This window comes from Mus musculus, chromosome 5 (assembly GCF_000001635.26).
Source record: "Mus musculus strain C57BL/6J chromosome 5, GRCm38.p6 C57BL/6J".
NCBI lineage: Eukaryota > Metazoa > Chordata > Mammalia > Rodentia > Muridae > Mus > Mus musculus.
The window spans coordinates 66,316,105-66,343,551 of NC_000071.6; the positions used below are offsets into that span (position 1 = coordinate 66,316,105).

Consider the following 27,447-nt stretch of genomic DNA (forward strand, 5'->3'; position numbering starts at 1 on the left):
TCTTCAGGTGCCCTGGGATCACGCACACAAAGTGCAAGCATCCTTGTCTGGATTGTAAGAGATGTGGAATGACTATGCCATCTTTCCCACATCATTCTTTCTTTCAAGGTCTCCCCTCTCTCTGCTGAAGGAGAGGGTTCGCATGATTCCGTGCTGTGGTATCTTCCCTCATTTGGTGACCCTCGGCCCTTCCTGCACTGTCCAGAGCTCAATTTACCCAGTACATTTTCCTGAGGACTGTCTGGCCCTCTGGCCCACAATGCCTTGCTTGTTTAAATCCTGTCAGTATGCAAATTCTGCTTGCCACACCATCTCTTTTGTAGAAACGCACAGTTTTCCTCTGTGTCTGTCCTCTCTAAGGAACAGGAAGGAACACTGAGTAGCATATTGTGCAGGCAAACCAGCTTCAGGTTCATCCTGGTTCTGCTTAGCCAACATCCCTAACCCCCAAATCTTCAAGCCAGAACTTTCTGGAAGTGGAAAAATCTACACCATGAAACTTTTTTTTTTTCTTTCCTTTTTTCTTTTAAAAAAAGACAGGGTTTCTCTGTGTAGCCCTGGCCATCTTAGAACTCACTGTGTAGACCAGGCTGACCCCGAACTCACAGAGATCCACCTGCCCCTCCCTCCCATGTGTTGGGATTCAAATTGTGTGTCACCAGTACCCAGCCGTGGAACTTTTTGAATGAAATTATCAAAATGGTGTTGACGTTGCTTTCAGCTTATGTGAACAAGGAGTACACAAAGTAGAAATAATGGTCACATTGAGTTGTGGGTCCCATCTCATCAGGTAGATGCACGCATTCCAAACCCACAAATCCTTCTGGCCTTGGGGAAGCATATTAGACCTATGTGACCCCCAGACCTGGATATTAACCCCATCTTTATATGTAGGCAGAGACGTTTATTTCAGCACTACATTATCACTCTCTGATGGAAGCGTCTAAGATCCAGCGTCCTCTCCCTGCTGGATAATGGCTGGCAGGAAGCATACTGTGCCAAGGTTACAGGGAGGATGGGACACACCTGGACCACTAACCACTGATCAGTTCTCCCAAACATGAGCTTTGTGCTGCCTGCTCTTTCATGTGTGACCTCACAGGCATGATTAAAAAAAATTGTTATTAATCTTCATTTCCTTTCTGCTCAGGGGAAGGGGACGAATGCCTCGGGGCAATGGTCTGGAAATCTACATTTTCCCAAAGGAAAAGGTTGCAGCCTTGGGGTTTATGGGAGAGGGCTTCTCACAAATTTTGAGCAGCCTATCTCTTCCTAGACAGATAATGACAGCAGAGATATCCCAGTGAGAGCCGTGTGTGAGAGCGCTCACTGACCCTGAGGAGGCTTCGTCAGCCTGCCTAGCGCCTCTTTCTGTAGAGTCAAGAGGTCTGTGTGCCTCTAACTTTATTCCACTACGCATCCATCCCGACTCACCCTAAAATAGCTGTTAGTCCCCAGCACAGCGGTCTGAGGAGGTGAGAGGGTTTGTTTCTCAGACCTGGAGCTTGGGCAAATATCTCAGTAAGTGAGCAGTGAGTCCAGACACCTCTTCACAGGTTGTTCTAGAAGCTGTGTTTTCAGAATCCCTCTTCTAGAAAGGGGTTGATGTGGTGAGAAACACAGCAATGGCTCCCCTTGTTCCCCAAAGATGCTCTTGTCCTACCTCATGGACTCTATGAGAAGTGTCTTTAGGGATCTGCGCCTGCATCTCTGGTCTGTCTGACTGACTCAGGGAAATCCCAAGGGGAGGGAGGCAACTTCTGCCTTAGATATGAAAGGACAGGACCAGGGACACAGGTAAGGACAAGCATGTGTGCTTTCCTGAAATGACAGCTCCATAGACCTCTGACCTCCAGCACTCTGAGAGAACAGATCTGTTACTTCAAGCCACTGATGCTTGCGGTAATTTGTTACAGTAGCAACAGGAAACTATGCAGCCACCCTAGGACTTTCCCCAAATTGTAGTATGGCATTCTTTTTTTTTTGTTTTTGTTTTTGTTTTGTTGTTTGTTTGTTTTTTGTTTTTTGAGACAGGGTTTCTCTGTATAGCCCTGGCTGTCTTGGAACTCACTCTGTAGACCAGGCTGGCCTCGAACTCAGAAATCCGCCTGCCTCTGCCTCCCAAGTGCTGGGATTAAAGGCGTGCACCACCACGCCTGGCTGTAGTATGGCATTCTTAATATATATATATATATATATTGAAATAGTCAATTCACTTCCACAGTTTCCTTCTGTGTGTCTGCCATGGTGCATCAATGATACACATGCGAGCTGTCTTTACACTCTCTCCAGGGTAAAAAAGGTGAAGAAGGCTCAAATAAAGCTCAAATGACTACAAAGACAGGAGGGAGCTGAGAACCTGGGTGTCTGGAAGAGATCCCCTGGTTACCCACTGCACACAGCAGAGGCTATAGTGTAGTTATTGGCTGTAAGAATCCTGTCCCAGGACTCTATGATCAATCTCTACAGCACATTTCCCAAGGGGTACCCAGCCTTTAACCTGGGGCATTCAAGCTTAGACGAGTGTCCAGACATGTGTGTCATGCTTCAATATGTTCGTTCTGCTGGCGGATGCTGAGTTTGAGGTACTTAAAGGGCAACAGTGGGGAGGGCCAGCAACACACTTACTTGGTCTTTGAGGTCTGGGAGGGACACAGACTGGAGAGTTAGTTGAAGTCAGCAGAGCAGACAAGCGTAGAGAATACAGAAGGAAAACAAGGTGTGATGTTCAAGGAAAGGCACTGACAGGCTCAGTGCAGAAACCTCTAAAGAAGGTGGGGTAGAATGTTGGGGGGTGGGGGGGGGTTCCAGGTAAGGGGCTGGAGGACATTCCCAGGGCTGAGAGACTGAGCAGTAGGAGACAGGCACAGGGGAGAGGCTGGCAGTGACCTTGGCCTCCTAGACTCTGACCCTAGAGAGGGGAATTTAGGATCTTGGTTAGATCAGAATTGATTCTTGATTTACTTTTTAAAAGATCACTTCTTGGGGGCTAGAGCGATGGCTCAGTGGTTAAGAGCACTGACTGCTCTTCCAGAGGTCCTCAGTTCAATTCCCAGCAACCACATGGTGGCTCACAATCATCTGTAGTGGGACCTGATGCCCTCTTCTGGTGTGTCTGAAGACAGCCACAGTGTACTCATATACATAAAAATCAATAAATCTTAAAAAAAATCACTTCTCTCTTTGGAACTCATCAAATGTATATGAAAGCAGACAAGAAACTCCCACATCTGACTACTCGACTTCCACAATCATCGAAATGGTACCAACTAGCATGGTATAAAATTTTACTGTCCCTGCCAGTACCACAATGCTACAGGCCATTATGCTTATACCTCGGATTCTTTCATGTCTTCTAGTGATCTTCTAGTGAGTCTCTGCGTATTAGTTTCCATAGTAGTGGTATAGCTCTAGAGATAGGCTCCTCTACTGCCCCCTGGTGGCTGGGCATCTCACACAGCTGAGCATCTTCCCAGGACCCCAGCAATTCATATGTAAAACTACACCACTAGTCTAAATGGTCCCCAGATCCCAGTCACAACGTGGCTTCTGTTTTCCCACACATTCTTCTAGATAGCTAACCGTCCAAGATGGGCTGCTTGATGACAGGAACCCCTTGTTCCAGCTTCTACACCCTGTAGAAGGCTGCACCAGGGGCTGTCTGTCAACGCAGGTGTGGGCCAGGCCATTTTGCTCAGAATCCTACTCCATTGTCTCTTGCCACCGTGGGAGCTGTGGAGTTTTGTTCTACAGAACGGGGAGTGGGAGGCTTGCAGCCGCAACCTCATGTCTCCTCCTTAAACCCCGGCAAGCGTCACTGACAGGACTCAAGTCTCTCTAGCAGTTTGATCACTGAACCCGTGTGCTTCCAAATCCTTCCTTCCTGTCCTTTTGCTGTTCCCTCCTGTAATTACTCCCCCAGAGGACCAGCCTCAGGTTCTGCCGGAGAGAAAAAATGTCAGCGTGGAGACATCTTTGACAGCCTCAAATTTCTTAATGGCAAAGTGAAGAACCAAAGATTGCTTTCATTATTCTCTGCTCCGCGGCATCCTGATCACCCTACAGGGGCTTGCTCAGTCTTCACGGAATGAACGGATAAACAATTCCTTATTCAAAGGGCTGCTATTAAAAACAGCCTCTCGGCTCACTCTGTCAATCTCTCTGGCAACTCTCTTAGGGTGTGTGGAATGTACTTATGCATTTCTCTCTCTGACAAGTGAACTGGAGGTGTCTAAAGACCTCTTAGCTGCTACGAACATTAACTGTCCCTGCTACAGTATCCCTGAGAAGTGATAACCAGATAGAAACCAGAAACCTCATTTCCTTATGGAACCAGCCTATCTTGTTGTTGTAAGGTTTCCACTGAGTGAAACAAAGCGCGTGCGCGCGCGCATGTATATGTGTGTGTGTGTGTGTGTGAGAGAGAGAGAGAGAGAGAGAGAGAGAGAGAGAGAGAGAGGGAGAGAGAGAGGGAGAGAGAGAGAGCATGTGTGTGTATATATATGTATATATGTGTACATACATACATATGTACACACAGTTTGTTTCTCTTTTGGTTTTTTTGAGACAGGGTTTCTCTGTGTAGCCCTGGCTATCCTGGAACTCACTTTATAGACCAGGCTGGCCTTCAACTCAGAAATCCGCCTGCCTCTGCCTCCCGAGTGCTGGGATTAAAGGCGTGCGCCACCACGCCCGGCTAGTTTGTTTCTCTTAATGAGAAACTGGAACCCCCTTCCTTTGCTGGTGGAAGTTAGCTTGACTTCCTTTCTGGGGAGACCCAGAACACGATGACATCGTCAGCCACACGTAATGCCCCTTGAGCTTTCTCCTCCTCGTTCCCATTTACTGTCTCACCAAACCTCCTCTACTGGCACTTCTTACCTCCGCAGCCTAGAGGACAGCTTTCACCTAGGAGTTCAGATTTGTTCAGGTGGGATGTATGTTTTTATGCAGAGACTTTGTGAAGGCTGGTTCATGACTAACGTGTGCTAAGAGGTCGTTACCGTTATAGATGAGGAGAAAGTAAAGAAAAGCCTGCTCAGGAACGCAGTCGCCCTTCCATGAAGGATGTTGTGGTGGTTTGAATAAGCTTGGCACTATTGGGGGTGTGGCCTTGTTAGAGGAGGTGTGTCCTTGTGGGGTGGGCATTCAGAGGCTCTCCTCCTCCTAGCTGCCTGAGAATCAAGGCAGACATCTAGACAAGGGGAAAACAGAAGCCATGTGGTACTAGATCAAGATTTAGAACTCTCAGCTCCTTCTCTAGCACTGTGTCTGCCTGGACACTGCCATGCTTCCTGCCATGATGATAGTGGACTGAACCTCTGAACCTGTAAGCTGGCCACAATTAAATGCTTTCCCTCATAAAAGTTGCCTTGAGCTGGGTAGTGGTGGTGCATGCCTTTAATCCCAGCACTTGGGAGGCAGAGGCAGGTGACTTTCTGAGTTTGAGGCCAGCCTGGTCTACAGAGTGAGTTCCAGGACAATCAGGGCTACTCAGATAAACCCTGTCTTGAAAAACAACAACAACAACAACAACAACAACAAAAAAAAGTTGCCTTGGTCATAGTGTCTCCTCCCAGCAACAGAAACCCTAACTAGCAAAGATATATGTTTGACTCAATCCTGCATTGACTGGATGGCTTCCTAAGCCACATGCAGTTACCCCCTGCCCCCAGTCCACCTTTTTGTGGAAGCTGCAAGCCAGCAGCGTGGTTCCCTGTAGAGGGCAAGGTGAGGCCACAATCAGGAGGAGACAGGCCCAGGGACTTTGGATAACTACTTCTAGTACCTTTAGAGGAAGATTTCTCTCCCCTTTGCTTCACATATGGAGTTGAGCATGGGGTTTTGGAATTTGGAAAGTGGCCTGCATCAAAACACAGACAGAGGGCCGGCAGGAACCAAAATATGGCCATGAACACCCCTAGGACCTAGGAGACAAATGAATCCTGTTTCCAAGACTGACTGCACTTATTTTCCAGATTAGACTTGGAGTGGGAGGTACAGGAGATGGAGAAGAGGACACGAGAAACTTCACTACCCTAGAGGGCTGGTCTAGAGTACCTGCCTGCTGCCTGTCTTGGGCAGTACTTTTCTGTTTCATCATACTGAACATCAACCATACCAGACCTGGGTATCTGGGATCTCAAAGCTTGGGTTCCAACTTGGCAAACTTGTGTCTCCTTCTGCCTTGTCTAGGAAGATGCTGAGTTCTGAAAGGAGCAGCCCAACACCTCACTACCTGGGGTGAACACATTCTGCACAGCCAGGGCCTCTCTGGGAACATTCCTGAGATGTGGACTGTGTAAACAGCAGGCCCAAGTTCTACCATTTGCCAGGAGTGAGGAGACTTGAACAGAAGGCAGAGCATTCTCCAGTGTGCACTCTCACTGTTAATATTCAGAACAGCTGTCACAGCTGTCTCCTAGTAAGGAGACCTGGACGCAGAGGCAAGGAGGAAGGGAAGAGCCGACAAAATGTCTGGACACCTCCCCACTGTGGACTCCTGTAGGAGTTGTGGTGCACAGAGGTAAGAGAGCTTATACCCCATGCTCAGGCCCAGAGTGTATCACCCCCGCCCCCCCAAAGGAGAACTTCTCTTAGGCACATCTTCTGTTAGTCCCATCTCCAGCCACTGGGCAAGACAGAAAAATGGTCACTAGCTACAATAGGGAGTGTAGCTAGGAGGGAGCCCAAAGCAAAGAGGAACTCGTCCCTGGGTTTGTCTTTTCACTATGGCTGGCACTTGTCACAATGCCCTTCATCTACCAAAATGGGATAAACATATAGATATATGTATATATATATATAGATATATGTATGTATGTGTAATATATATATGTGTGTGTGTGTGTGTGTGTGTGTGTGTATGTATATGTGTGTGTGTGTGTGTGTGTGTGTGTGTGTGTGTGTGTATGTGTGTGTGTGTGTATGTGTATATCTCCACTCCATCATTTGGAGGCTGACATTTGGAGCATCTGAAACTGTGTAAGCACCATGAATTTCACGGGTATATCCTCTCCATGGATAACATCCTTCAAGGAGGACAGGAGGCTTCCCTGGCTGTGCCATGGCTAAGAACTGATACTGAAATTGACTGTATTATGGCTAGTCACCCAGGAAACTTAAGAGAACACCTCAAAGTTCCAAATTGTCACTCTTCAATGTATCACAGGAACCAATGTGACATGGGGACCAACGTCACATTTCCTCCGTGACATGCTGAGTCATTTGTTCAGCCACTGGTGAGAGAGACCCGAGACTTGGCAGGGTGGCCGTTATTCTTGGTCATTCAGCCCATCACCTTCCCAAAACAGTACCACACACAGAAGTAGGTTAGGGGCCCAGATACAAATGATGAAGAGAAGAGGCTACACAAGACAATGGCCTGCCTTGAGAGGCAGAGAGGCTGTGAGGATGGGGATGGAATGGAAGAAGCGGTGAGTTCTGCCAGACACATGAGATGCCAGGGAAGGGGAAAAGTGAGAAATCGCCGGTTACCTCTCTCTGAATCCGGGAAGGCATGAGGGAGGGAAGAGCAGAAACAGCGGGTTAGCATCCGTACCGTATCCAGTCTACAACGCAGCTCTCAGCACCGACATCCCACTGTGGTTCCCAACTTTGCAGCCATTAATAGCCTTTCTGTGCTTATTTTAGCTGCACCCTATCACCCGGAGGAGTGTATTTCGAGCCACACTACGATGAAGCCAAGAGTTGCCAGCTGAATTTGCAGAGGCAACAGATCAGCCGGGGGAGGTAACCAAGCTTAGAATATCACAGTCAAGTACAGGAGACTGTTTGCAGGAAACACTGGCAGGGAACTTATCTTCAGTCTCCAGCCCCAGCCCCGGCTTCACACACACACACACACACACACACACACACACACACACACACACACACACCACAACCACCACCACCACCACCACCACCAACCATACAGAAACAATCAAGCATACACAGTCTTACCTGCTTCATGGCTCCTGGACATTCTAATTAGAGCTGTGGCCCTGATACCCAGGAGCTTTAACAAAGTCTTTAGTGGGCAATGGGGAGGGACGTAGAAGTGGAGAAAAAAAAAGAGGTAGGAGATGAAGACTTCAAGGGTGCAGGCACAGAGCAATGCCAAGAAGGGGTGTGGGTGCAGAGCAGTGCCAGGGAAGAAAGGAAGGGGGTACAGAGAGGAGCTGGGAGCATCTGGAGGCTGGGGGTGGGGTGGGAGTGGGGGTGGGGGGAGGACAACAGCAAGCTTTGAGTTTTGTGCTCAGAACTACCCAGAGTTACCAGGGGACCCTAGAGATGTCGCTGAGCCTCCTAACCTTTTCTGTTCTGACAGAGGCATTACAAAAGGGCCTGGAGGCAGCGTCCTCTAAGTGACACAGGTGCTCTCTAGAGTAACAACAGTCCGAGGAGGCGGAGTGCCAGACAGCTAAGCCATGAGAAGAGAGGCAGGGTTCACAGGGACCTGCTCTCTCCCACACAGCAGCCTTGCTACTGCTGTCACCTAGGCCAGCTGAGAGTGATAGTGAATGCGCAATCAAGTATATCACCAGATGGTGAGCTAAAAGCATTGAGGGAGCCATCACACTCCACCCCAGAACAATACTTGTGGCATACTCCAACAAGGGCGCAGTGGTGCCTGTGCCCACAAACCTAAGCGGAAGCTACAATGTCTCAAATGAAAAGCCACCAGAAAGCTTAGAGTACATTTGAAATTTGTGCCATAAAAGGCTACAGAGTAAGCCAGGCGGTGGTGGAGCACACCTCTGATCCCAGGACTCGAGGCAGAGGCAGGTGGATCTCTGAGTCTGAGGCCAGCCTGCTCTACAGAGCAAGTTCCAGGACAACCAAGGCTACACAGAGAAGCCCTGTCTCAACAAACCAAACCAAACCATACCAAGCAGAAACCAAACCCAAAACAACAAAACAAAATAAAACAAATCAAGAAGGCTGAAATAGCATAGCACGACACCAAACTGGCATCTTAAGCAGAAGATTCTAGAGGATACTTGTATAAATATTATACAGCAAGCACAAGTGAATTTTACACATCTACCTCCATATTCAGGGAAAATCACTGAGACCTCATCGGCCAAGCCGCAGCAGCACAGTGACACCTCTCATGTTTGTGACTACAATAACACACACTATCCACTGAGCTCTGGGGTCAGTCACATGGTCTGTGCAGGCCCCACCAGCAGCCTGACAAGGTCGTCAGAACGTTGTTCATGGACATAGGAGAAAACAGGGTTAAAGATTTTGAGGAACTTGGCCAGGTCATACAGCAGAGCCATAGTGAAGAAAGGACTTGTGACTGCAAGTCTGTCTTGGTTCTGTCTCTCGGATGATAAACCCACAGAGCTGAACAAGTCTGCTTACGGCAGAGCCAAAGGGTTTGACAAGGAACCTGGGTTCTTGAAGGATCAGGGAACTCAAGTCTCCAGGAGGCTCAGGAGGTAGACAGGGTTTAGGATCTTCCGTGACAAAGCTTACCTTCTCGTTGTCAATTTATCAGGCTCTCCCAGTGTGTCAGGCTCACAGCATTAGATGACATACTAGGTCACCCATCAGTGAAAAGGGGACAGAGACACTAGCTCAGGGCATTCAGGAGAAATGAGATTAAATGAGATGGCATTTAACCAAGATGCAATCATGTGCGTTTTGGGAGCTGTTAGCACAAAGTCATGTCATGGGTTCCTGCAAGGCTGGCATGGTCAGTGTTTGGCCTTGAGGGTCTACGTGGAGATCCTTGCAGGGGACTGTGGCTATGTGTGTACTCTTGACTAGAGGACAGTCTTCCTCTGTGGGTGAAGGTCGTCTTCAATGAGGCATGCAGCTTTGGAAGGGAACATGTGGGACAGTAAGGGAGTGGGAGTACATTTGTCTAGCCAGCCAGATCAGCTGAATCAACCATGGTTATCAGTGAGGTGACAGATGTCACAGCCATATTGCCCTCATAGCTATAGGTGGCTTCTGAGGGACACTGTCTCTCATGGGAAGGCATTCGCCAGGAAGGGAATGTTTCTTGGACTCCCTGGGTGCTCTTGTACACTCTCCTCACCCTGCTACCAAAGGTAGCTTTAGAAGTAACTTTTTATAAGTCAGTGACCCTGTGGAGTCTCAGGTTTCCTACCTCAGACAAAATAGGCTCTTATAATAATGATAATGACAATAATAATAATAATAACAACAATAATAAATGTCTTTTAGGAAGAATGTGCAAGTGATGTTTCTTTGATTCCATCTTGATTTAGAGCAAGAGCTTTTAATTTCTCACTCCTCTCAAATGCTCTGTCTAGTGTATGACAACAACTTTGCCCAATAGCGGGAAATCTAAAGACTGAGAACAGGATTTTTTCTTCTGTTGAATAGCCTTGGCTATTTAGACTCAGACCCATTGCAGGGGACTCATTTGAACAAACAACCCTGACACGCAGCTTCTGTGTCTCCCCCTGCAGGAGGAACTGGGAAACGCAGCTTCTGTGTCTCCCCCTGCAGGAGGAACTGGGAAACGCAGCTTCTGTGTCTCCCCCTGCAGGAAGAACTGGGAAACGTGGAAACAGTTCATTTTTGGGGGTTTTCGAGACACTGTTTGCTTTAAGTGCTGAAGTAAAAACCAGCCATAAAGAGAAATTTCAGGGGAGCTCTGAAATGTCATTGGCAAACCCCCAATGAGTCACCGACAGTGGTAGCTACTCCACCACTCGGTACGTTTGCTAAATGAGAAACATCAACAACAAAACACCCATCGGCCCAGAGCTGGGCTTCGCACGGGATGAGCCATTCTGAGAGAGGAGAAGGCTAAACTTAGCTAGCTGCAAGCCTACTCCCTTCGCAGGGTATACGATGCCAGTGGGAAGAATCGGGTCCCTAGATTGGTTCCACTGAAGTAGCTCACCAGGGCTGCCTGATCAGCAGGCTCTTGCCGCAGCTCCTTGGAAAAACAAATGCAGAAAACAGGCACTGATTTCCTTAGCACAAATCTCAGGCAACAGAGCTACTTTGTCATGTGCGTTGGCATTCCTGAAAAACAGCAACAGGAATGGCACGCCAGAGCGACACAGTATAGTATGGTTCTTTGAAAGACTGTCATCATTTGTGCCCTGGCCAAGCTGTTCCCCACGAATGGAAAAACACAACCACCCCCTTCTCACACCCGGCCTCACCAGGCAAGGTCTCTGCTATGGCCCTGCTTGTCTACTGTGGTGGAACCTGTACACGTGCTTTTTTTAAATACTTCTCTTCATCACCGTGGGTCTTTGGAATCTCTGGATGCAGTCACCATTGCTCATGTGACAGTGAACTTCGGTCTTCCACCTGTTTTCGCACCCGACAGGACAGTCCATTTTCCTACCTTGTCTTACGTCCTTAGTTATCTGACTTTTTATTATCTGTTTGCCCATAGTTGGGACCCTTGGTTGCTTTGTTCTCCAATTTCATCTGTAATGTGGGCGAACCAGTGAGACACACACCTTTACAGATAGACCTACAGAATTCCTGAGCTATCACGGGTGGTCGTGTGAATTAGATGTGAATGTATGGGGGGCAAGAAAGGTGGGTCTGCTCCCCCCTCCCCCAATAACTTGGTTTGGATTACCACCTCTTTTGTGACTTCAAGCAAGAGCTACCTGCATCACAATTTTAAGGTCAGTTCTGGAGAGGATGGAACCAGAATGGCCCAGTAGACCCCTGTGGACTCTCCACCTCAGAACGGAGGTGAAGAACAAGTTTATGCAAATCACCCATTTGGTTTCTGTCCAGATTCTCAGGCTTCTCCTCAGAGAAGGGCTTTCCTTCCTGCAGCTGAAGATGACCAGATCCCTGCCTCCGACCAGGGATGCTGTCCTTCCCAGGACAGGCTCCTTCCCCTAGCTCCCGCTTCCAGCCCCAGCCCCAGTGGCAGGCATTAATAGCGGCCAGAGAGAGTAAGAGTGCCTGAGGATTTACTGTGGGTAAAGATATTGAAATGCAAAGCACACTCTTCTCAACAAAGGATTTCTCCTGATTCTGGAGAGAAGACAGTTAAACTGGCAGCTCACCATGAGGGTGGGAGGGATAGTTAAAAGCAACCAAGAAACGGGTGTCTTGTTTTGTTTTGTTTTCCTCCCAAGTCCATCTTGTGGAGAAGCATTGAAGAGTTCCAGCTTCCCTTTGTACAGCGTTACCGATCAAAAACACCAGGCTTGCCTCTCTGACCTAGAGGAAATTTAACGTTTAGTTTTCAAATGGGGGGAGTAATTCATGACATCCCCCGGTTTTCAAGGGAAAAGTCTGAGCTCATTAAATGATACACGTCATCCGTGACTGGTGAAGGCACGGCTTGCTTTTGGAGAGCAGAGACAGGAGACACACGCCACCCAGAAGGCGTCTATCTGACAGGGTAGAGGAGTGTACGCTCTTTGTTGAAGACTTTGATACAGAGTCGGGAGATGACAGCTCTCCACACTGTGTAAGAAGCGCCTGCGGCGTAAAGCGCCTGGCAACCAGGACTCACAGGGATTCGGCTTGGTGGCACTTAGCATGCACAGAAGAAAACAAAACCACAAACCTAAAGCAAAGGCACTGCTGTGCCTGTAGGTAAATTCCTTTCTTCTGTAGACCCACTTCTTTGGGTGGATGGGAGGAACACTAGGGTAAATAACACATCAATGTTGTTGGTTTTTTTTTTTTAATCATCTCTCTCTTAGATGCAAGTATTCTTGATAATCTGTAAATTCAATAGTATCTAGAGAAATACAGACAACACTAGAAAGAGTTGTTCGTCACTGCTGTTGAAATAAGTGCAGTAGTCTCTGGTCACGGGGCATGCTTTATAAAAGGGAATCCAAAGTCCAGAGAACTTACGCTATCTTGCTTCAACCCCACGACTAGTAGGCGGCCTTTTACCCAGGAGAGTCTGGGCTACACTCAGTTAAGCTCGTCCTCTGTTCTGCATGTCATGTGGGAACCAGGTCGGCTCTAGTTAGCTGACTTTGCTCAGGGCCCTCTCTTACAGAAGATGTGGCCTTGGTTTTTGGGACTGTTCCCTTTTCTTTCTTTCATTCTCTGTGTCTCTGACTTTCTCTGTCCCCACTGGATTATGGTTTTTTCACTGCTGGGGTCAACAACAGTAATTACCTGCTGTGTTCTTCTGTCTTCTCCCATTACCCTCCAGCCTACGGCCACCTCCAAATTCCCTGACTTCCTAACCCTGTAACCCCGGGGCTCCCAAACATTCTGGTTTCTTCCTGCTTTGGACCTTTTTGTCTATTGCCCATCTGTGCCCTCCCCACAGCCTTGAGAGGGCTGAATCAGACCTTGTCTTCCACAGCCTGCTAGCCTACATAGGGTGGCGTCTTCTGACCTAGGTGAAGTCTATTGTCCTGCCACAACTGTAGCTTCCTGCAAGAAGCCACTATCTGCTGAGCAGCTGAGCCTGTCTTCCTGAGGAGATCCTGGCAAAGCTATGAGATCCTGGCAGAGTGGGAGATGGGTCTCCCCCTTTTAAATTCAGACCCTAGAATTAAAACACTGAGCCTTGATCAGAGAACTTAGTCTTGGCTCGCTATTTCTCTCACCTTCCTTCCCATCCATCCCCAGCTTTCCTTTCAGGAACCCAGTAACCTGTGGCCTCTGGCGACTACTCCCATCACCCCAAGTTCTGTGCAGGTTCCTCTTGATCAATCACCATCACCCCTGAAAGGCTCCACTGCCCCCAGTCACAGCTAACTAGAGCCCTGGTTATATACTCATAAGTTCCCCCTCTCTGCCCCTGACTAAAACATCAAGTCCATGTGAGCAGGGGCCTTTCACCTCGATTACCCATCACTGGCTGGCATGGGGCAGGCAATCATCAAGCCCTTTGGAATGAATGAACAGCCTGAACAGAGAGCATGGGCGCTACTCCCTTGCCAGCCTTAGACATACTGGTGAGAACCTAAGGGGACCTTGCCTGTCCAGCTGGCTGGATTTCTCTTTCTCTGATTGTAATTCACAGACAGTCCTTTAAAAATGACTTCAGTTGATATCACATTTTCATGCCATCTAAAGTCATGTTATAAGATACCCACTACACTGCAATGGGCAGGAGGAGAGTTCTTGGAAGTTCATTAGTCTCTTGTGACTATTTGAAAGCTAAGCACATCTGTACTCGGTTATCTCCAGCAGCAGTGACAATGACTTTCTAGAGTCCCTAAACAGATTCTTTCTTTGGGACATTTGTCTAAACGAAAAACAGTTCCTCTGTTCCTACAAATCAATACATAAATTTCCCCCAGATATAGATTTCTATCAAGATTTATTGACTCCACAGAGAATTTCCTTTATGTTTGTACTCTGAGAAATAAACTTTAGCTTGTTACTCGGGAAAAAGAGCAAGATAACAGGTGTGCAGGAGGAGAGGATGGGTAGAAAGCTGTGGGAGACCTTGAGAGTATCATCCCCGAGGGTACTGTATCCCAGCAAGAGTTACCCTCTCATAGTGTGTTGTGGTTACACTCTTCCTACATAGTAAGCTTACTTATTATTTCTAGGCACTCTCTCTCTCTCTCTCTCTCTCTTTCTCTCTCTGTGTATGTGTGTAAATAAGAGGACAACTTGTAGGAGTTGGTTCTCTCCTTCACTATGTGAGCTCATGGGATTGAATTCAGGTTGCATGTGTGTGTGTGTGTGTACATGCATGCACACATGCATGTACACATGCACACACTTACACATGCACACACTTGTTCACTGTTTATATTATGTGCATGTACACACACACACACACACACACACACACACACACACACACACACTTTTAGGGGGTGGCTGCACTCGAGCTTTGGCTTAGAGCCTTGTGCATGCTAGAGAAGGGCCTTACTCTCAAGCTGTCTCTCTAGTCCTGCTCTTATTTTGAGTCAGGTGCTTGCTACATTGCTCAACCTAGTCTTGAACTTTGGATCTTCCTTTCTCAGCCTTCCAAACAGCCGGGATTACAGGCCTGCCTGCGTCACCAGACCTGTCCTTAGAGAAAGTCAGTCAATCAATCAATGTATCTTAAAATAAAAATGGCGATACCATCGATGCATTGCTCTAATTTTACTGCTTGGGTCCGCCTTTTTGTTATTATGTGTGTTTGTTGATATTTGTTAATTCAGACACATAATGTTAAAAGAGAGTGTGAGAGGGGGTGGTGAGATGGCTCAGCAGTTAAGAGCACTGACTACTCTTCTGAAGGTCCTGAATTCAAATCCCAGCAACCACATGGTGACTCACCATGATCTCATCTGTCATGAGATCTGATGCCCCCTTCTGGTGCATCTACAGCTACAGTGTACTTAGATATAATAATATATAAATCTTTAGACTGGAACGAGCAGGACTGACGGGGTCGGCCGGAGCAAGCAGAGGTCCTAAATTCAAATTCCCAACAACCACATGATGGTTCACAACCATCAGTACAGCTACAGTGTACAATAAATCTTTAAAAAAAAGAAAAAGAAAGAAAGAAAGAAAGAGAAAAAGAAAAAAAGAAAGAGAGAAAGAGTGTGAGATTAAACGGCCTGACCTACAGAAATTCTTTTTGGAGGCTTTTTTTCAGAGCTGGATAAATTTAATTGGTCCTTCTGACTTCCACAGGACTAACAAAACAAAACAATAGCAAAATAAATAAATAAAATAAAAATCAATGTTCATTTCAGCTGTCACTGTGGGGTTTTTTGTTTTGTTAGCAAAGTATGATCTACCACAAATGTATTTAAATGTATAGAACACTGTGACACCAGTCCCTAGGTGTAGGCTAAGGCTGTATGTGCTATAGGCAAAGTAGCTTCCTCAGAGGCCACCACACCAGCAAAGACTAAACACTCCTTGGCCTTGGAAGGGTCTCTGAGCCTTTTCTGGATGACCTGATTCAGCGGTGCTATGTATGAGGTTGGCAAGTGTGTGCCGAACGGTTTCTAGAGCACCCAGTGCAGAAGAGAAACATACAGCTGCCTGCTAAAGAAATTCTTTAAAGTTTCGGGATGGTATCTGATCCTAGCACTACCAGAGGAAAAGAAATATCAGGATCATATTGGCGGACCAAGCATGGGGCCTGGTGCCAGGGCAAGACACTAGAGTAATTCTTATTATAGATAGGTGACAGACTCCAACACTGGCTGGAAACTATTCCATCCATGTGCTAGTTCATTTTGGTTCTTAAAAAATACCAGAGACTGGGTACTTTATACAGAAAAGACATCTGTTTAATCTACTGGAGATCCAGGAGCACGGCACCAGCTCAGCTCTGGTGCCAGTCTTTGGCTACACCATATATGGTGATGGTATCACAGTGGAATCATAGGGTCACTTGGCAAAATAGGAAGCTGGAGATATCTGGGAGAAATTCTAGGCTCGCTTCTAAAATTCAGTTCTCATAGGACTTCCTGCATTAATAACTTATAGTATGCTGCCCTGTGACCTAATTTCTTTGCACTAGGACCTAGGTATTAAAGGCACATTACCTTAACATCAGCCAAGCAAGGGCCATGTTTCCAGCACATGAACCTCGGTGGATAACCACAAAGTGTAACTACCATGAACAACCAAGATGTAGGAACAGAAGGTTTTCCAATTTGTAAATCCTCCAGACTGCAAAAAAAAAGTCCAGTTGTGGTAGATACAGCTCAGTGATAGACACAAAGCCCTGGGTTCAATCTCAGTTTCTGCCTGCCTGTCTCTCACACCACACACACACACACACACACACACACACACACACACACACACTAATGGAATTCCTACATGCCCACCCTAAATGAAAGCAGCAATGTGGATATTTAATTCAGCCATTTTTTTTTTTTTTTGTTAATGTCACTAGCAGGCTGTGACACTTAAGAGTCTTTCAAAGGGAAGGGATGAAGGCAAGAACATACCTGACCCCCGAAAATGGCATGTGCAGGTTGTCTGGCAAATAGATGCGTGCCCTGACATGACAGAATCAGGCCACCCCGGCCCCAGTTGACAACCATACTTTTGGCAGCTGCTTTCTGCTTTCCTTCTGTCATAATTATTTCAACTGTCATAATTTATTCATCTGCCCGACAAGCTTACAAGTTGTAGGGTAACCAGTCCAGGCTTCTAGATCAAAAAGCCTGGCAGTGTACTCCCCCCATCCCCGCCCTTCCACCCCCCAATCCTGGGCCTTCCCAGCTGCTAGAATACTGACTGCAGACAGAATATTTTGTATCCACATAGTTTTGCAAAACTAAAATGATTTTCAAAACCCATGTCTCCTGTCACAGTTGCCCTCAACTTTTTGGGTTCATAATTCTGCAGTGAGAAGCAGATTAACGGAAGGATTCCTCCAGAAACTAAGCACAAAAGGTCCTCACTTGAAAAAAAAAAAAAAAGCCGGGTGGTGGTGGCGCACACCTTTAATCCCAGCGCTTGGGAGGCAGAGGCAGGCGGATTTCTGAGTTCAAGGCCAGCCTGGTCTACAGAGTGAGTTCCAGGACAGTCAGGACTATCCAGAGAGACCCTGTCTCTGGAAAAAAAAAAAAAAGTCCTCACTTAGAGTGACTCAACTTGACCTTTTTTTTTTTTTTTTAACAGCTTTCTGAAGGAAGGAAAGGGAGACACATCCAGTCAAAACTATACTTTGAATTTTGATCTTTTCTCAGGCTAGCAATATTTGGTACAATGGTCTCTTGTGGTGTTGGGCAGTGAGCTATGGCTCAAGTCAGTCATGTGATCAAGATTGAAAAAAACAAAAACAACAACAAAACCCAACCAACTATACAGTGTGTTGGCTGGCTAGGCCACAATGTTAGGTAGGGGCTCTAAAGACATTTTCTGCTTACGGTATTCCCAGTTTCCCATGGGTCACAGGGAGGAAACCCCAGTTTAAGTTGAAGAACATCTGCATTTTGTTTTCCCTATTCTTCAAAGACTAGGTCCTTCTAGCTCCCCAAATGCTAGCGAATTTCCTGTGAAGTTGCTAGAGGAGTCCAGCCTTTTCATTTGACATACCTATAGAAAAGTTTTAATTATCAGTTGTTAAAAATATACAAAAAGGGGACTTCGAGCCGGGCGTGGTGGCGCACTCCTTTAATCCCAGTACTCGGGAGGCAGAGACAGGTGGATTTCTGAGTTTGAGGCCAGCCTGGTCTACAAAGTGAGTTCCAGGACAGCCAAGGCTATAGCGAAAAACCAAAAAAAAAAAAAAAAAAAAAAAGGGGGGGGGGGACTTCATCAATGGCTCCTTATAAAACTGGGAGCAAAGGTAAATAGTTTTGTATGTAGGTTTAAATCTCTCTGCCTCCCACTCCCTTATTTTGAATCTTTAATTTTAATCCAGAGCAGAGAGAAAAAAAATGCTTGCGGTCTGACAACAAGCAGAGAATGACATCAAGAGCACCGAGGGGGTAAACGTGTCTCAGAAAGACAGATGTGTTAAGAGTCCACTGGGTACTAGTGCTCAGCCACACTGCAGGAGACAACGAAGTGAAGTCAAAGTCTCGACATAACATAAATTTAAAGTGAGTCACTCCACTGCTTAATAACTCTGTCCTTGAACAATCATTACTTCCATTAACATGTATTCCCAACAGAACAAAACCAACGAATCCAGATCACCGCCTTCCTGCCTCTTCTGCATTCAAGCTGTCAGTTGAGTCTCTTCTGCTTGTTTCTCTTCATGCCCTCCATCATGTGGCATCCTGTCTGGACCAGGACCGGCTCCCCCAACCCTTTGCTCCCAGGATCCTTTCCTGACAGCCCTGTCCAGGATCTTTGTGGATGAAGTAGATCAGTCCTTGGGATTCCTCCCTTCAAGAGGTCTCATGACCATCAGAATAAAGTCAAATCTGCAACCCGAGTTCTAGGACCCTGTTTGACCTTATTCCCACCTGTCTCTTCTGTCTGCACATAGACCACTCTGGTCTCCTTAGTCCACCTTCTGTCATTCTGTCCAGACCAGCTTTGAAGCCCAACACAAGCCTCACCTCCTAGGGTGGGCCCTCTCCACTGAGTTAACTACTGCCTGTTATGCCATGCTGTTGACTGTCTTCAAGGAAGCCTAAACCTACATGATCTTGCTCCCAGAGTTGTTTTCCTGTGCTTCTTTGAGGATGGACTGTCTCATTCTCTGTGTACTTCCTAAAGTACCTGACTCACAGCTTCTCTATAGCTGTTAGACAGATTAACCTATGGATTATAACTAAAGATGATTACAATTAAACTCTAAAACAGACACAGAAGAGTCTCTATCAACATCTGTTCATCTGTACATCTGAGAGTTCGGTATTTTATAAGGCACACATTCCATGCAAGGGCATGAGAGCCAATATCTAAGAACTCAAAAAAACAAAACAAAACCAAACCAAAAAACACCCCCATGGTTTGTGTTAACCATTTAGTATATCACAGGTGAGATTGGTGGGAGACTGAAAATCCAGATGAATATGAAGTTATCTGGCATTAATCTCCCTACGTTATTGCATCAAGAGTATAAATAAATTCGAGGGCCCCACCTTGGAACCCATCTCGGCACGCTGGGGACTGTGGGAGACATACGCTTTGCTTAGTTTGTAGTGCAGGGTGAGATTCATTTTTCTGAGGGTTTGCTCAAGGTAAAAGCTGCTCAGGTGACAGCAAGCGACTGCATGAATGATGATTTTTGTAACAGATTAGAATGGCCACAGCTGAATGGACAATACCACTGCTCACAGCCTAAGAGTTCAGCCCCAGCTCTGCTCGAAGCCCAGGTTACTCTGAGAGGAATCTGTGCTTGGTATAGGGAAGTTCCAGCCTGACAGACCCATGGATGGGACTTATCTCTCCCCACCCCTTCTTTTGAGTGGAGATGGCTTGGGTTCTATCTGTTTTCACGAATAGTCCTGAGCTCAGCTAACCTCACTCACAGTTCAGGGCTCAGGGTCATTCACCCTGCTCTCTAGAGATGTCCAAGCTCAGAAGACCTAAAATTGGCCCCATGACAGCACAGTAGGAGTTAGAAGGATACAAGAAGGCACCCACTATGCTCAGTACTCTATCTTTGAGACTAAGGCTCAGCACTCTGAAGTTCAATACTTGTGAAATAAATAAATGACTCCCCACTGTTTAAAATCCATGACAACTAAAAATAATGTGTGCACTGTTTTTTTTAAAGCAGGATTCCCAATGCTGAGCCAAAAACCATGGTACCTTTTTTCCTAGACAGTGGCTGATGCTTGATGTTAAGTCTCCCTCCCCCTGTCCCCCTCTTCCCCTCTCCCGCTTGGTTTGATTCCCATCTCATTTTTGAGGACACAGTCACAGGTGATTTTACAAAATTATAGGTAAAAATGTGTACAAATACAAATTTAGGGTTGGTTTTCTTGACACCATTTTCTGCCTCTAACTTCTTACAAAATATCTCTAGACATTTACTCCTTTCCAAAAGCAAATAACTAAGACAGTAGTAGCAAAAATCTGGATGTTAGGTAGAAAACTTACAAAATGCCCTCGTGTCAGAGCGAGCCTAGAGGAGAGACAGTGTTCAGTGGTCTGGGAAAACCAAGGGAAATCAGGCAGAATTCCCCCGAATGGAAACCCCTAGGCATCAAGGGAAAGGCAGGCTGCAGTGGCAGAGTTATCAAAAGAAGGAAGAAGACTAATGGACCATCCGCCTCCTCCTGTCTCCTTCCACCCAAAGCAGTAATGAAGATTCACAGCTACACATTCATTAGGGGATCGATAGACGTGCCTGGTTACAATATTGGGACAGAGAAATGGGTAATTGCTAGAAAAGGCGCAGATTCCTCAAGAATTTAACCAAGTGTTGTAAGCAATATTTAAACCGTTGTTTTTCTTCTTCAAAACCACTACTTTTTCAATGCCAAGAACATGCACGTGATAAGTTGGCTGTGCTTCCACATTTTGGGAATTTCAGGCATTTTCTACCCATGGAAATCATTCTGATATTCAGCTACATAAATAAAATTACTTGGGTTCTTCTACACAAAGGATATTGCCCTTAATTCCAATACCACATTTAAAAAATGTAATATTTTTCACTTCTAATTTAGAAAAGATGTACACGAACATTTCCCGGGGCACACGTGAGATGAATACACTCAGCCACAGGACACTGCACATCACAGAAATGCCCGGTGCAGACCGTCTACAGTTTAGCACTTCTTGCAGCGATGGTAAACTGAGATCAAAGGAATGCCTCCCGCTCATTTCTCTCCAGAGTGGTGGGAAGAACCCCTCCTCAGACCAGCTGGCTGCTCTTCCCCAGGCATCAATCTAAGCGCGCCCCGTGGGCAGGGAGGCTGCGGCCTTTGTCCCGCGTGTCTCCAGGACCCACCTCATTGCCTCCAAGCCCAGTACCCCATGTACCTGCAGACAAAGGCGTGCCATCCCTCTCCAACTTCCTCACCTTGAGTTCTCCGTCTAACAGTTACCAGTACAGGGCGGAGGCACTGTCCGAGGCTCTAGGGCGAGGACCTGGTACCCTAGTCAAGCCAGCTGGGTGCACTTGCTTTAAGCCAGCGGCAGAAGCAAGCACGGGCAGTGGCAGTAGCGGCGGCAGCAGCAGCAGCAGCAGCAGTGGCAGCGCTTCCATCTCAAGTTCAAGCTAGCTGCTTCCGCGCCGCCCCGCCCCGCCCGCAAGGCCACCGTCTCCCATTGGCTGCTGAGCCGGGGCCCTCCTGCGGTGCTCCTGCCAGGTACTCCGGCCAAGATGCTTCAGCAGGTACCCCAGCTGCTCAGCAAGGGGGCTAGCTGTGCAAACCCGCCACCCAAGACTACACTCCCCTTTGTACAGTCTCGGGGCTTGTGAAGAAAGTTAATTCTGACCCCATTGTGTGTGTGTGTGTGTGTGTGTGTGTGTGCGCGCTACTTACTACCCACAGCCAGAGAGCCTCCACGACAGACTCTTCCACAATGCATAAAGTGAATGAAATGAATAGATTTCAGAAGGGAGCCCAAGGTGAACTGGGCTACACTTTCAGACTACCGGATCATTTGCACAAAGCCCTTACAAGCAGCTCACTTCGCCAGCCCTGCTTAAGGCACCTCTTATGAGCCGCTGACTTGGAGCCAGGCTCACCCTGGCACTCTTAACATTGTCATTTCTAGCTGACGGCCCTTCCCCCACATCTACATGGAAGCTGAAAAGTGTCCAGTTGGCTAGGTGACAGCATTTTAAATGGGACTGGCGGTCAAAATAGAAGTTTGAAAGGAGGAGGCAAGCTCATTTGCTGATTACATTGTGTGCGCAGAATACTCCCTTTGCCTAATTGTGCTGGGCAAGAATAAGTTATTTGATTGATTAATTAACAAAATGAAGTAGAAGATTGGCTGTGTTTTGCCCAGGATACCCCCCCTTCCTTGTGCAGAGAAAAGAAGAGAAAATGGGAAAGAGACCCAGAAATGAAGCAGTGCTCGTTAAATGAGGAAGTTTGTCTGATTTGGAGAAGCACAGCAGGTGTACTGGAATCTCTTAGTGTTCTTGTTTTAAAACAGGACCAAACATTTACTTATCTGCTCAATATTTATGATACGCATATGCTAAGCACCAGGATCCGTGCTGACAATTCCCTTTTCTGGTTGGCAGGTGTCTCTGCAGGGACAGTGCTATTTACTTCATAGTGATCCGAGTCTATGACCTGTGTTAGCTGTGTTACTTACAAGACTTAACTCAGAATCCGCTGATTGCAGCAGCTACAAGGTATGGATGCAGCCCACCTGAAGGTGGCGCTGTGGGTGATTAGAGGGTTGTGGTTCAGCAGCCGGGGGCAGCCATCACAAAGGCTGGTTTTCTGCCTCCCTGCCTGTAGCAGGATTGAAGCAACAAGTCGTTCAGATGTTCTGGACAGGCAGCACCTTCACTGCCTGACACTGGCTTCCCCCACAGCCCTTGCTGTGGTTTGGCAATACACCTTTGGATGATCACTTTCATCATCGCCCACTTTACTGTGAGCTTCACGGGTAAACAGTCACCTATTGTTCTGGTGTGGTAAAGAAAACGTAAGCCTGGCCACAGAGACCCTGGGATGCCATGACTCCCAGAGGTGGTGTTTGCTGGAGGCCTTGGTTGTTGTAGCCTTAGCTCCAACTCTGCAGGTGCTAGAGACTGAGATCAGCCACTGGACCAGTCAGTCTCTGAGATGCAGCCCTCAATTCTGGCCACCAAGGCTGGGACAAAGCTCTTGTGGTTGACAATATTCTGTGTTACGGTCACACAGTCATTCTGTCTACATACAACCTTCCAGGACAGAGCAAGTCCATGGTTCACACAGGACGAGTCCCCATGGCTTCTTCCCACGGGTGACTCTAATCAACCTCCTTTATAATAACGCAGTGATCCATCAGTGTGTGCCGAGAGTTCTTCTAGCAGTCAAAGGTGGAAGTGGGTGTGGAGTTAGGGTCTTGAGGGCTCTTTTAACCATGAGCACATTTCCCGATAATAACGCATCTACATTTAATGGTTATGTTCAGTGACTTTTGTCCTTTTTAAAAATTTCAATGACATGTAATCAGCACGTGACACTTTTACAAATTAAAGGGCAGACTCCTATTCCCTACCACCTACTATGAATTACTGTCCAGATCAGTGGTCATCTCTATCAGGAGGAGTGGTCACCTCTTCCAGGGCTTAGCATCCTTGCCTGTGTGTTCTCTGGTTCATAACCCTGCTTCTGGCAGTGGTCAGCAGGACTGGAACATCTTCCTTTGTGTGTGATGTATGTCAGACCAACTCCAAGTTCCTAGCATCAGTCACAGTACCCTCCCTATACAGGCTTCCAACATGAAGGCAAAAAAAAAAAAATCCCCAAGTATCATAGCAGAACTACTACAACAACAACAACAACAACAACAACAACAACAACAACAACAACAATCCATTTTACTTCTTCTGGGCCTGCATTTAAACTGGGTAATCACCGTTTTAATGTGCAACAGACATTATCCAAGTCCCTAGAAACAAAGGTTCAGTCATATATAAAATTTGGTACTTATCCCAACATGTTCCCTGATAAATACAGAAGCTGTTACTGTAGTAACCGACTATTATAAGGGTGTACACTATTATTCTGTTTTTTTTCTTTCTAAAAATAAGAATGTTGTTTAAAATTATTATCCACTTTAGAAATCTGACACGAAAAGAAACCTGACATGATTTATAAAAGCAGGGAGGCAGCTCACCAAACTCTCCAGCCGTTGTTCTTCCTAATTAGAATGAAATATTGCAGTTTATTTGCATAATATATTAAGGGGGAGAAAAACCGCCTCAGCTACTTATCTTTCCCTCCCCCAGACAAAGCTGACTGGAAAATACAGCCGGCATACCAATAACCCAGGGTGCAATCCCGAGAAGCATGGAAGAAAAAAAAAATCAATTTTATTTCTTTCAGACCTGCATTTAAACTGGATAATAGCCGTTATAATGTGTAACAGACATAATCCGATTTCAATTTGTTTGATTAGAGGAGCATAAACATTAAACAAGAAAGCCAAGGGATTGTCATAACAACGTTTACACTCTTAGCTCATTACAGAACAAAGCCTTCCCATTCGATCCTGGAAAGAGCGCTACTAGGAAATACAGGATATGAATCTGAACCATCCGTACGTATCATCCACAAAAATGTTTGTATCACCTCAGCCAGTGATGGAGGCAGCGCTGAACCAGCGGCCACTCAACTTCTTCCCCAAAGTAGGAGGGAAGCCCTGCATGTTCCCTTGAGGCTCTGCTTCTGATCACACTGCATAATTGAAGCCCCGCCCAGGCCAGTGCGTCTCAGGCTATACTGTGAATTATAACTGTTACCACGAAGGGGCAGAGTGTAGGAGTGTGGGGGAGTGGAGTGCGGAGGCCTGGGGTATTTATGCTGTACTATACAAGCAGTCCATCTTCTGGACCCCACACAAGCTCTGCAGGCAGGTGTGTCTTGTGGACTGCACATGGAGAAGGCCTTTCTAGAGCAAGCACTGTGCATGGCTCACAGGAGTCAAATGGCAATAACCGGGCCCTCCTTTCCACTCTCAGAGGAAGGTAATTAATTACGCTCCCCCTCTTTTTGGATCTTTGGTGCCTGGGCAGGATGCTGTGGGGATCAACACCTTTCATACTCCCTTGTGTAAGGCTTCAATCATCTGGTATTGGCTAAAGCACAGAGGTCTGGGGTGGGAGGCCTCCTGGTGATGGCGTGTCCTTATTCAGCTGATTATACTACTTTGAATAGCAAGAATCCCAATACAAATTATGCAAACAGTGATCACAATTCAAGCAAAGGGCAGAAAAGAATTCAGTTCAGAACCGCAAAGAACCCCGGGCAATGGATGCTAAGGGCTCAGTCAGCACCAGGAATCTTCCCAGTGTAGAGGGTCCTGTCCTGGAAGACATTCATTCCTGGAGGCTGTGGTGTGTATTAGCAGAAGAAACCCCACTCTGCCACACCAAATCCATGAGACAGAAGCATGGCTTGCATTTAGATTAGGACATGACCTTTATCAAAAAGACCTCCAGGTTTTAGCACACAATCTCTAACTGTGCTCTCTCACAGAAAGCTTACCCCCTCCCCAAGACAGTCTCCTGTCCAGTGGTCTAGGCTTTGCCTGTCCCGACCTATACAATGCAGAGGCTCTTTATAATAAATGTTTGTTTACAACTAAAATCTTTGTATGTGGGAGAGTTCAAAGGCCCAGGCAGGCAGCACAGCTCATTTTCTTTATGCAATATTCAGTGCACAAAACTTCCTACTACACCAAAGACTTTGGGCAATTCCTTGGCATTCACATAAAGAGACTGACTAGTCCCTCCAACCAACAGTTCCTGTGTTGCCAACAGCTGGGGGAATGGAAGGTGGAGGGGTGGATGAAAATCATCACCCTCCAGGAGTTCAGAATACTAACAACCACCATAAGCACTCAATTCCCAAGGTGCTCAGCCCCGCCCCGCCCCGCCCCGCCCCGCCCCGCCCCTCCCTACTCAGGCCCTGACCTCTGTCCTCAGGGAAGCAGTGTTACATGAAAGCCAGGGGACAACGCCAGCCAGGTGCCTCCATGCTTGGTGGGAAGAGGAATCAGCTGTCTGACAATATCCACAACCACAGCTAGAGAAAAGCCATGCTGTGGCCCCACACGAGAAATTCAAGCCTCACTTGATGCGGAGTACATGGCCGGGAGTGAAGCCAAGAGAAACTATTATTACTTTTAAAAATATTAGTATTTTTTAATGGGTATACATGTTTTTCCTGCATGTATCATGTGCATGTCTAGTGCCCTAGGAGGTCAGACCGAGGTTTCCTGGGACTGGAGTTATGCTGTGGATGGCTCTGTGCTGCCTGCATTTTGATGTTAATTCCACTCTCCTAGAATGGGCAGTCTTGGAATGATGAATAAGTCACGTTCTCAGGTGACTTCTTGTGAACCTCCCCAAATGAATAAAGAGATCAATCACTGGGCGAGTAGGCGGGACTTCCGGGTTGGAAGGAAGAAGAGAGGAAGCAGGAGAAAGTTAGAGGCTGGTGGATCCCGGATGGCGAAAGGGCAAGATGTAGCTGTTAGTGTCTCCCGGTTTCATGTCGGACCTGCCAAGATTCACCACTGGAGGAATTAGATTTAATATGGCTTACAAGATTAGGATTTTAGATGAGTTACCATTGTTTCTGAACTAAGTGTGTGGTGTTTTTTTTCTCCCAGCGACTTGACTGGGTTCCAGAGAGAAAGGTACGGAGGCAAAGCATGGATATGGAAGCGACCAGACCTGCCAGTGGGAACTTAGCGAGTTGGGTGGAGACATTTCTGGAACCACTGGGCCAGAGAGTCTGCCGAGGTGAGAACACCCTGCTGGTGCCATGTGGCCCACTGGTGCCCAGCATAGCGCAGGATATCGGTAGTCTTTTTAATATTTCTCTTAACAGAGTTATAGATGGTTGTGAGCCTTGGTGTGGGCACTGGGATTTGAACTCAGGACCTCTGAAAGAGCATCCAGTACTCTTAACAGCTGAGCCATCTCTCCAGCCCCAAGATAAATGCTTCCATGTATTTTCCTCATACCTTAGTTACTACCCATCTGGTTTCTGTCTCAATAATTTTACTTTTTCCCAAATGCCATAGAAATGGAATTATGCAGTGTGTGGCTTTTAAAGTCTCATTTTCGTGACTTAGCGAATGGCTAAGTCTGTTAGGAGCTCATTTATTTTCACTACTGAGAATTCTATTTGCAAAACACTCCACTCCATTTTCTATTTGTTTAGCTGTACCGCAGCTTATTTGTATTGCTTCCAGTTTGGGACAAGTTTAAGTGAAGCTGATTGTTGATCTGTGTAGCGGAGGCTATCCGTGGAGACCTCTGGCCTGGCCAGGCAAGAGGGTTCAAGTGAAGGAAAATGGTCTCAAGCAGGGAGGGGAAATGCCACCACTACAGCTGCTCTGATGCCATTGCCCCAGCGGCTGCTGTTGCTCCGAGAGATGCTGTACTGGCTGCACTGAGCTGAGCAAGAACGTTCTCTTCCC

The 27,447-nt window shown here is 46.8% G+C and overlaps 1 protein-coding gene across 23 annotated transcripts in view; it reads right to left on the reverse strand.

The window, feature by feature from the left end:
* Apbb2 (amyloid beta (A4) precursor protein-binding, family B, member 2) overlaps window positions 1-27,447 on the reverse strand; it is a 320,340-nt gene that overhangs the window by 17,380 nt on the left and 275,513 nt on the right. For 12 of the 23 annotated variants that reach the window (XM_030254079.1, XM_030254081.1, XM_030254078.1 and 9 more), the window contains one exon: window positions 7,498-7,503. The exons of 8 other annotated variants lie outside the window; for them this stretch is intronic. In XM_030254079.1, the coding sequence (XP_030109939.1) occupies window positions 7,498-7,503 (6 nt within the window). Of the gene's footprint in view, window positions 1-7,497; window positions 7,504-21,321; window positions 23,949-27,447 lie in introns of those variants that run through there. 3 more of the 23 variants (XM_006503696.4, XM_006503697.4, NM_001201416.1) reach the window with 3 other exon arrangements.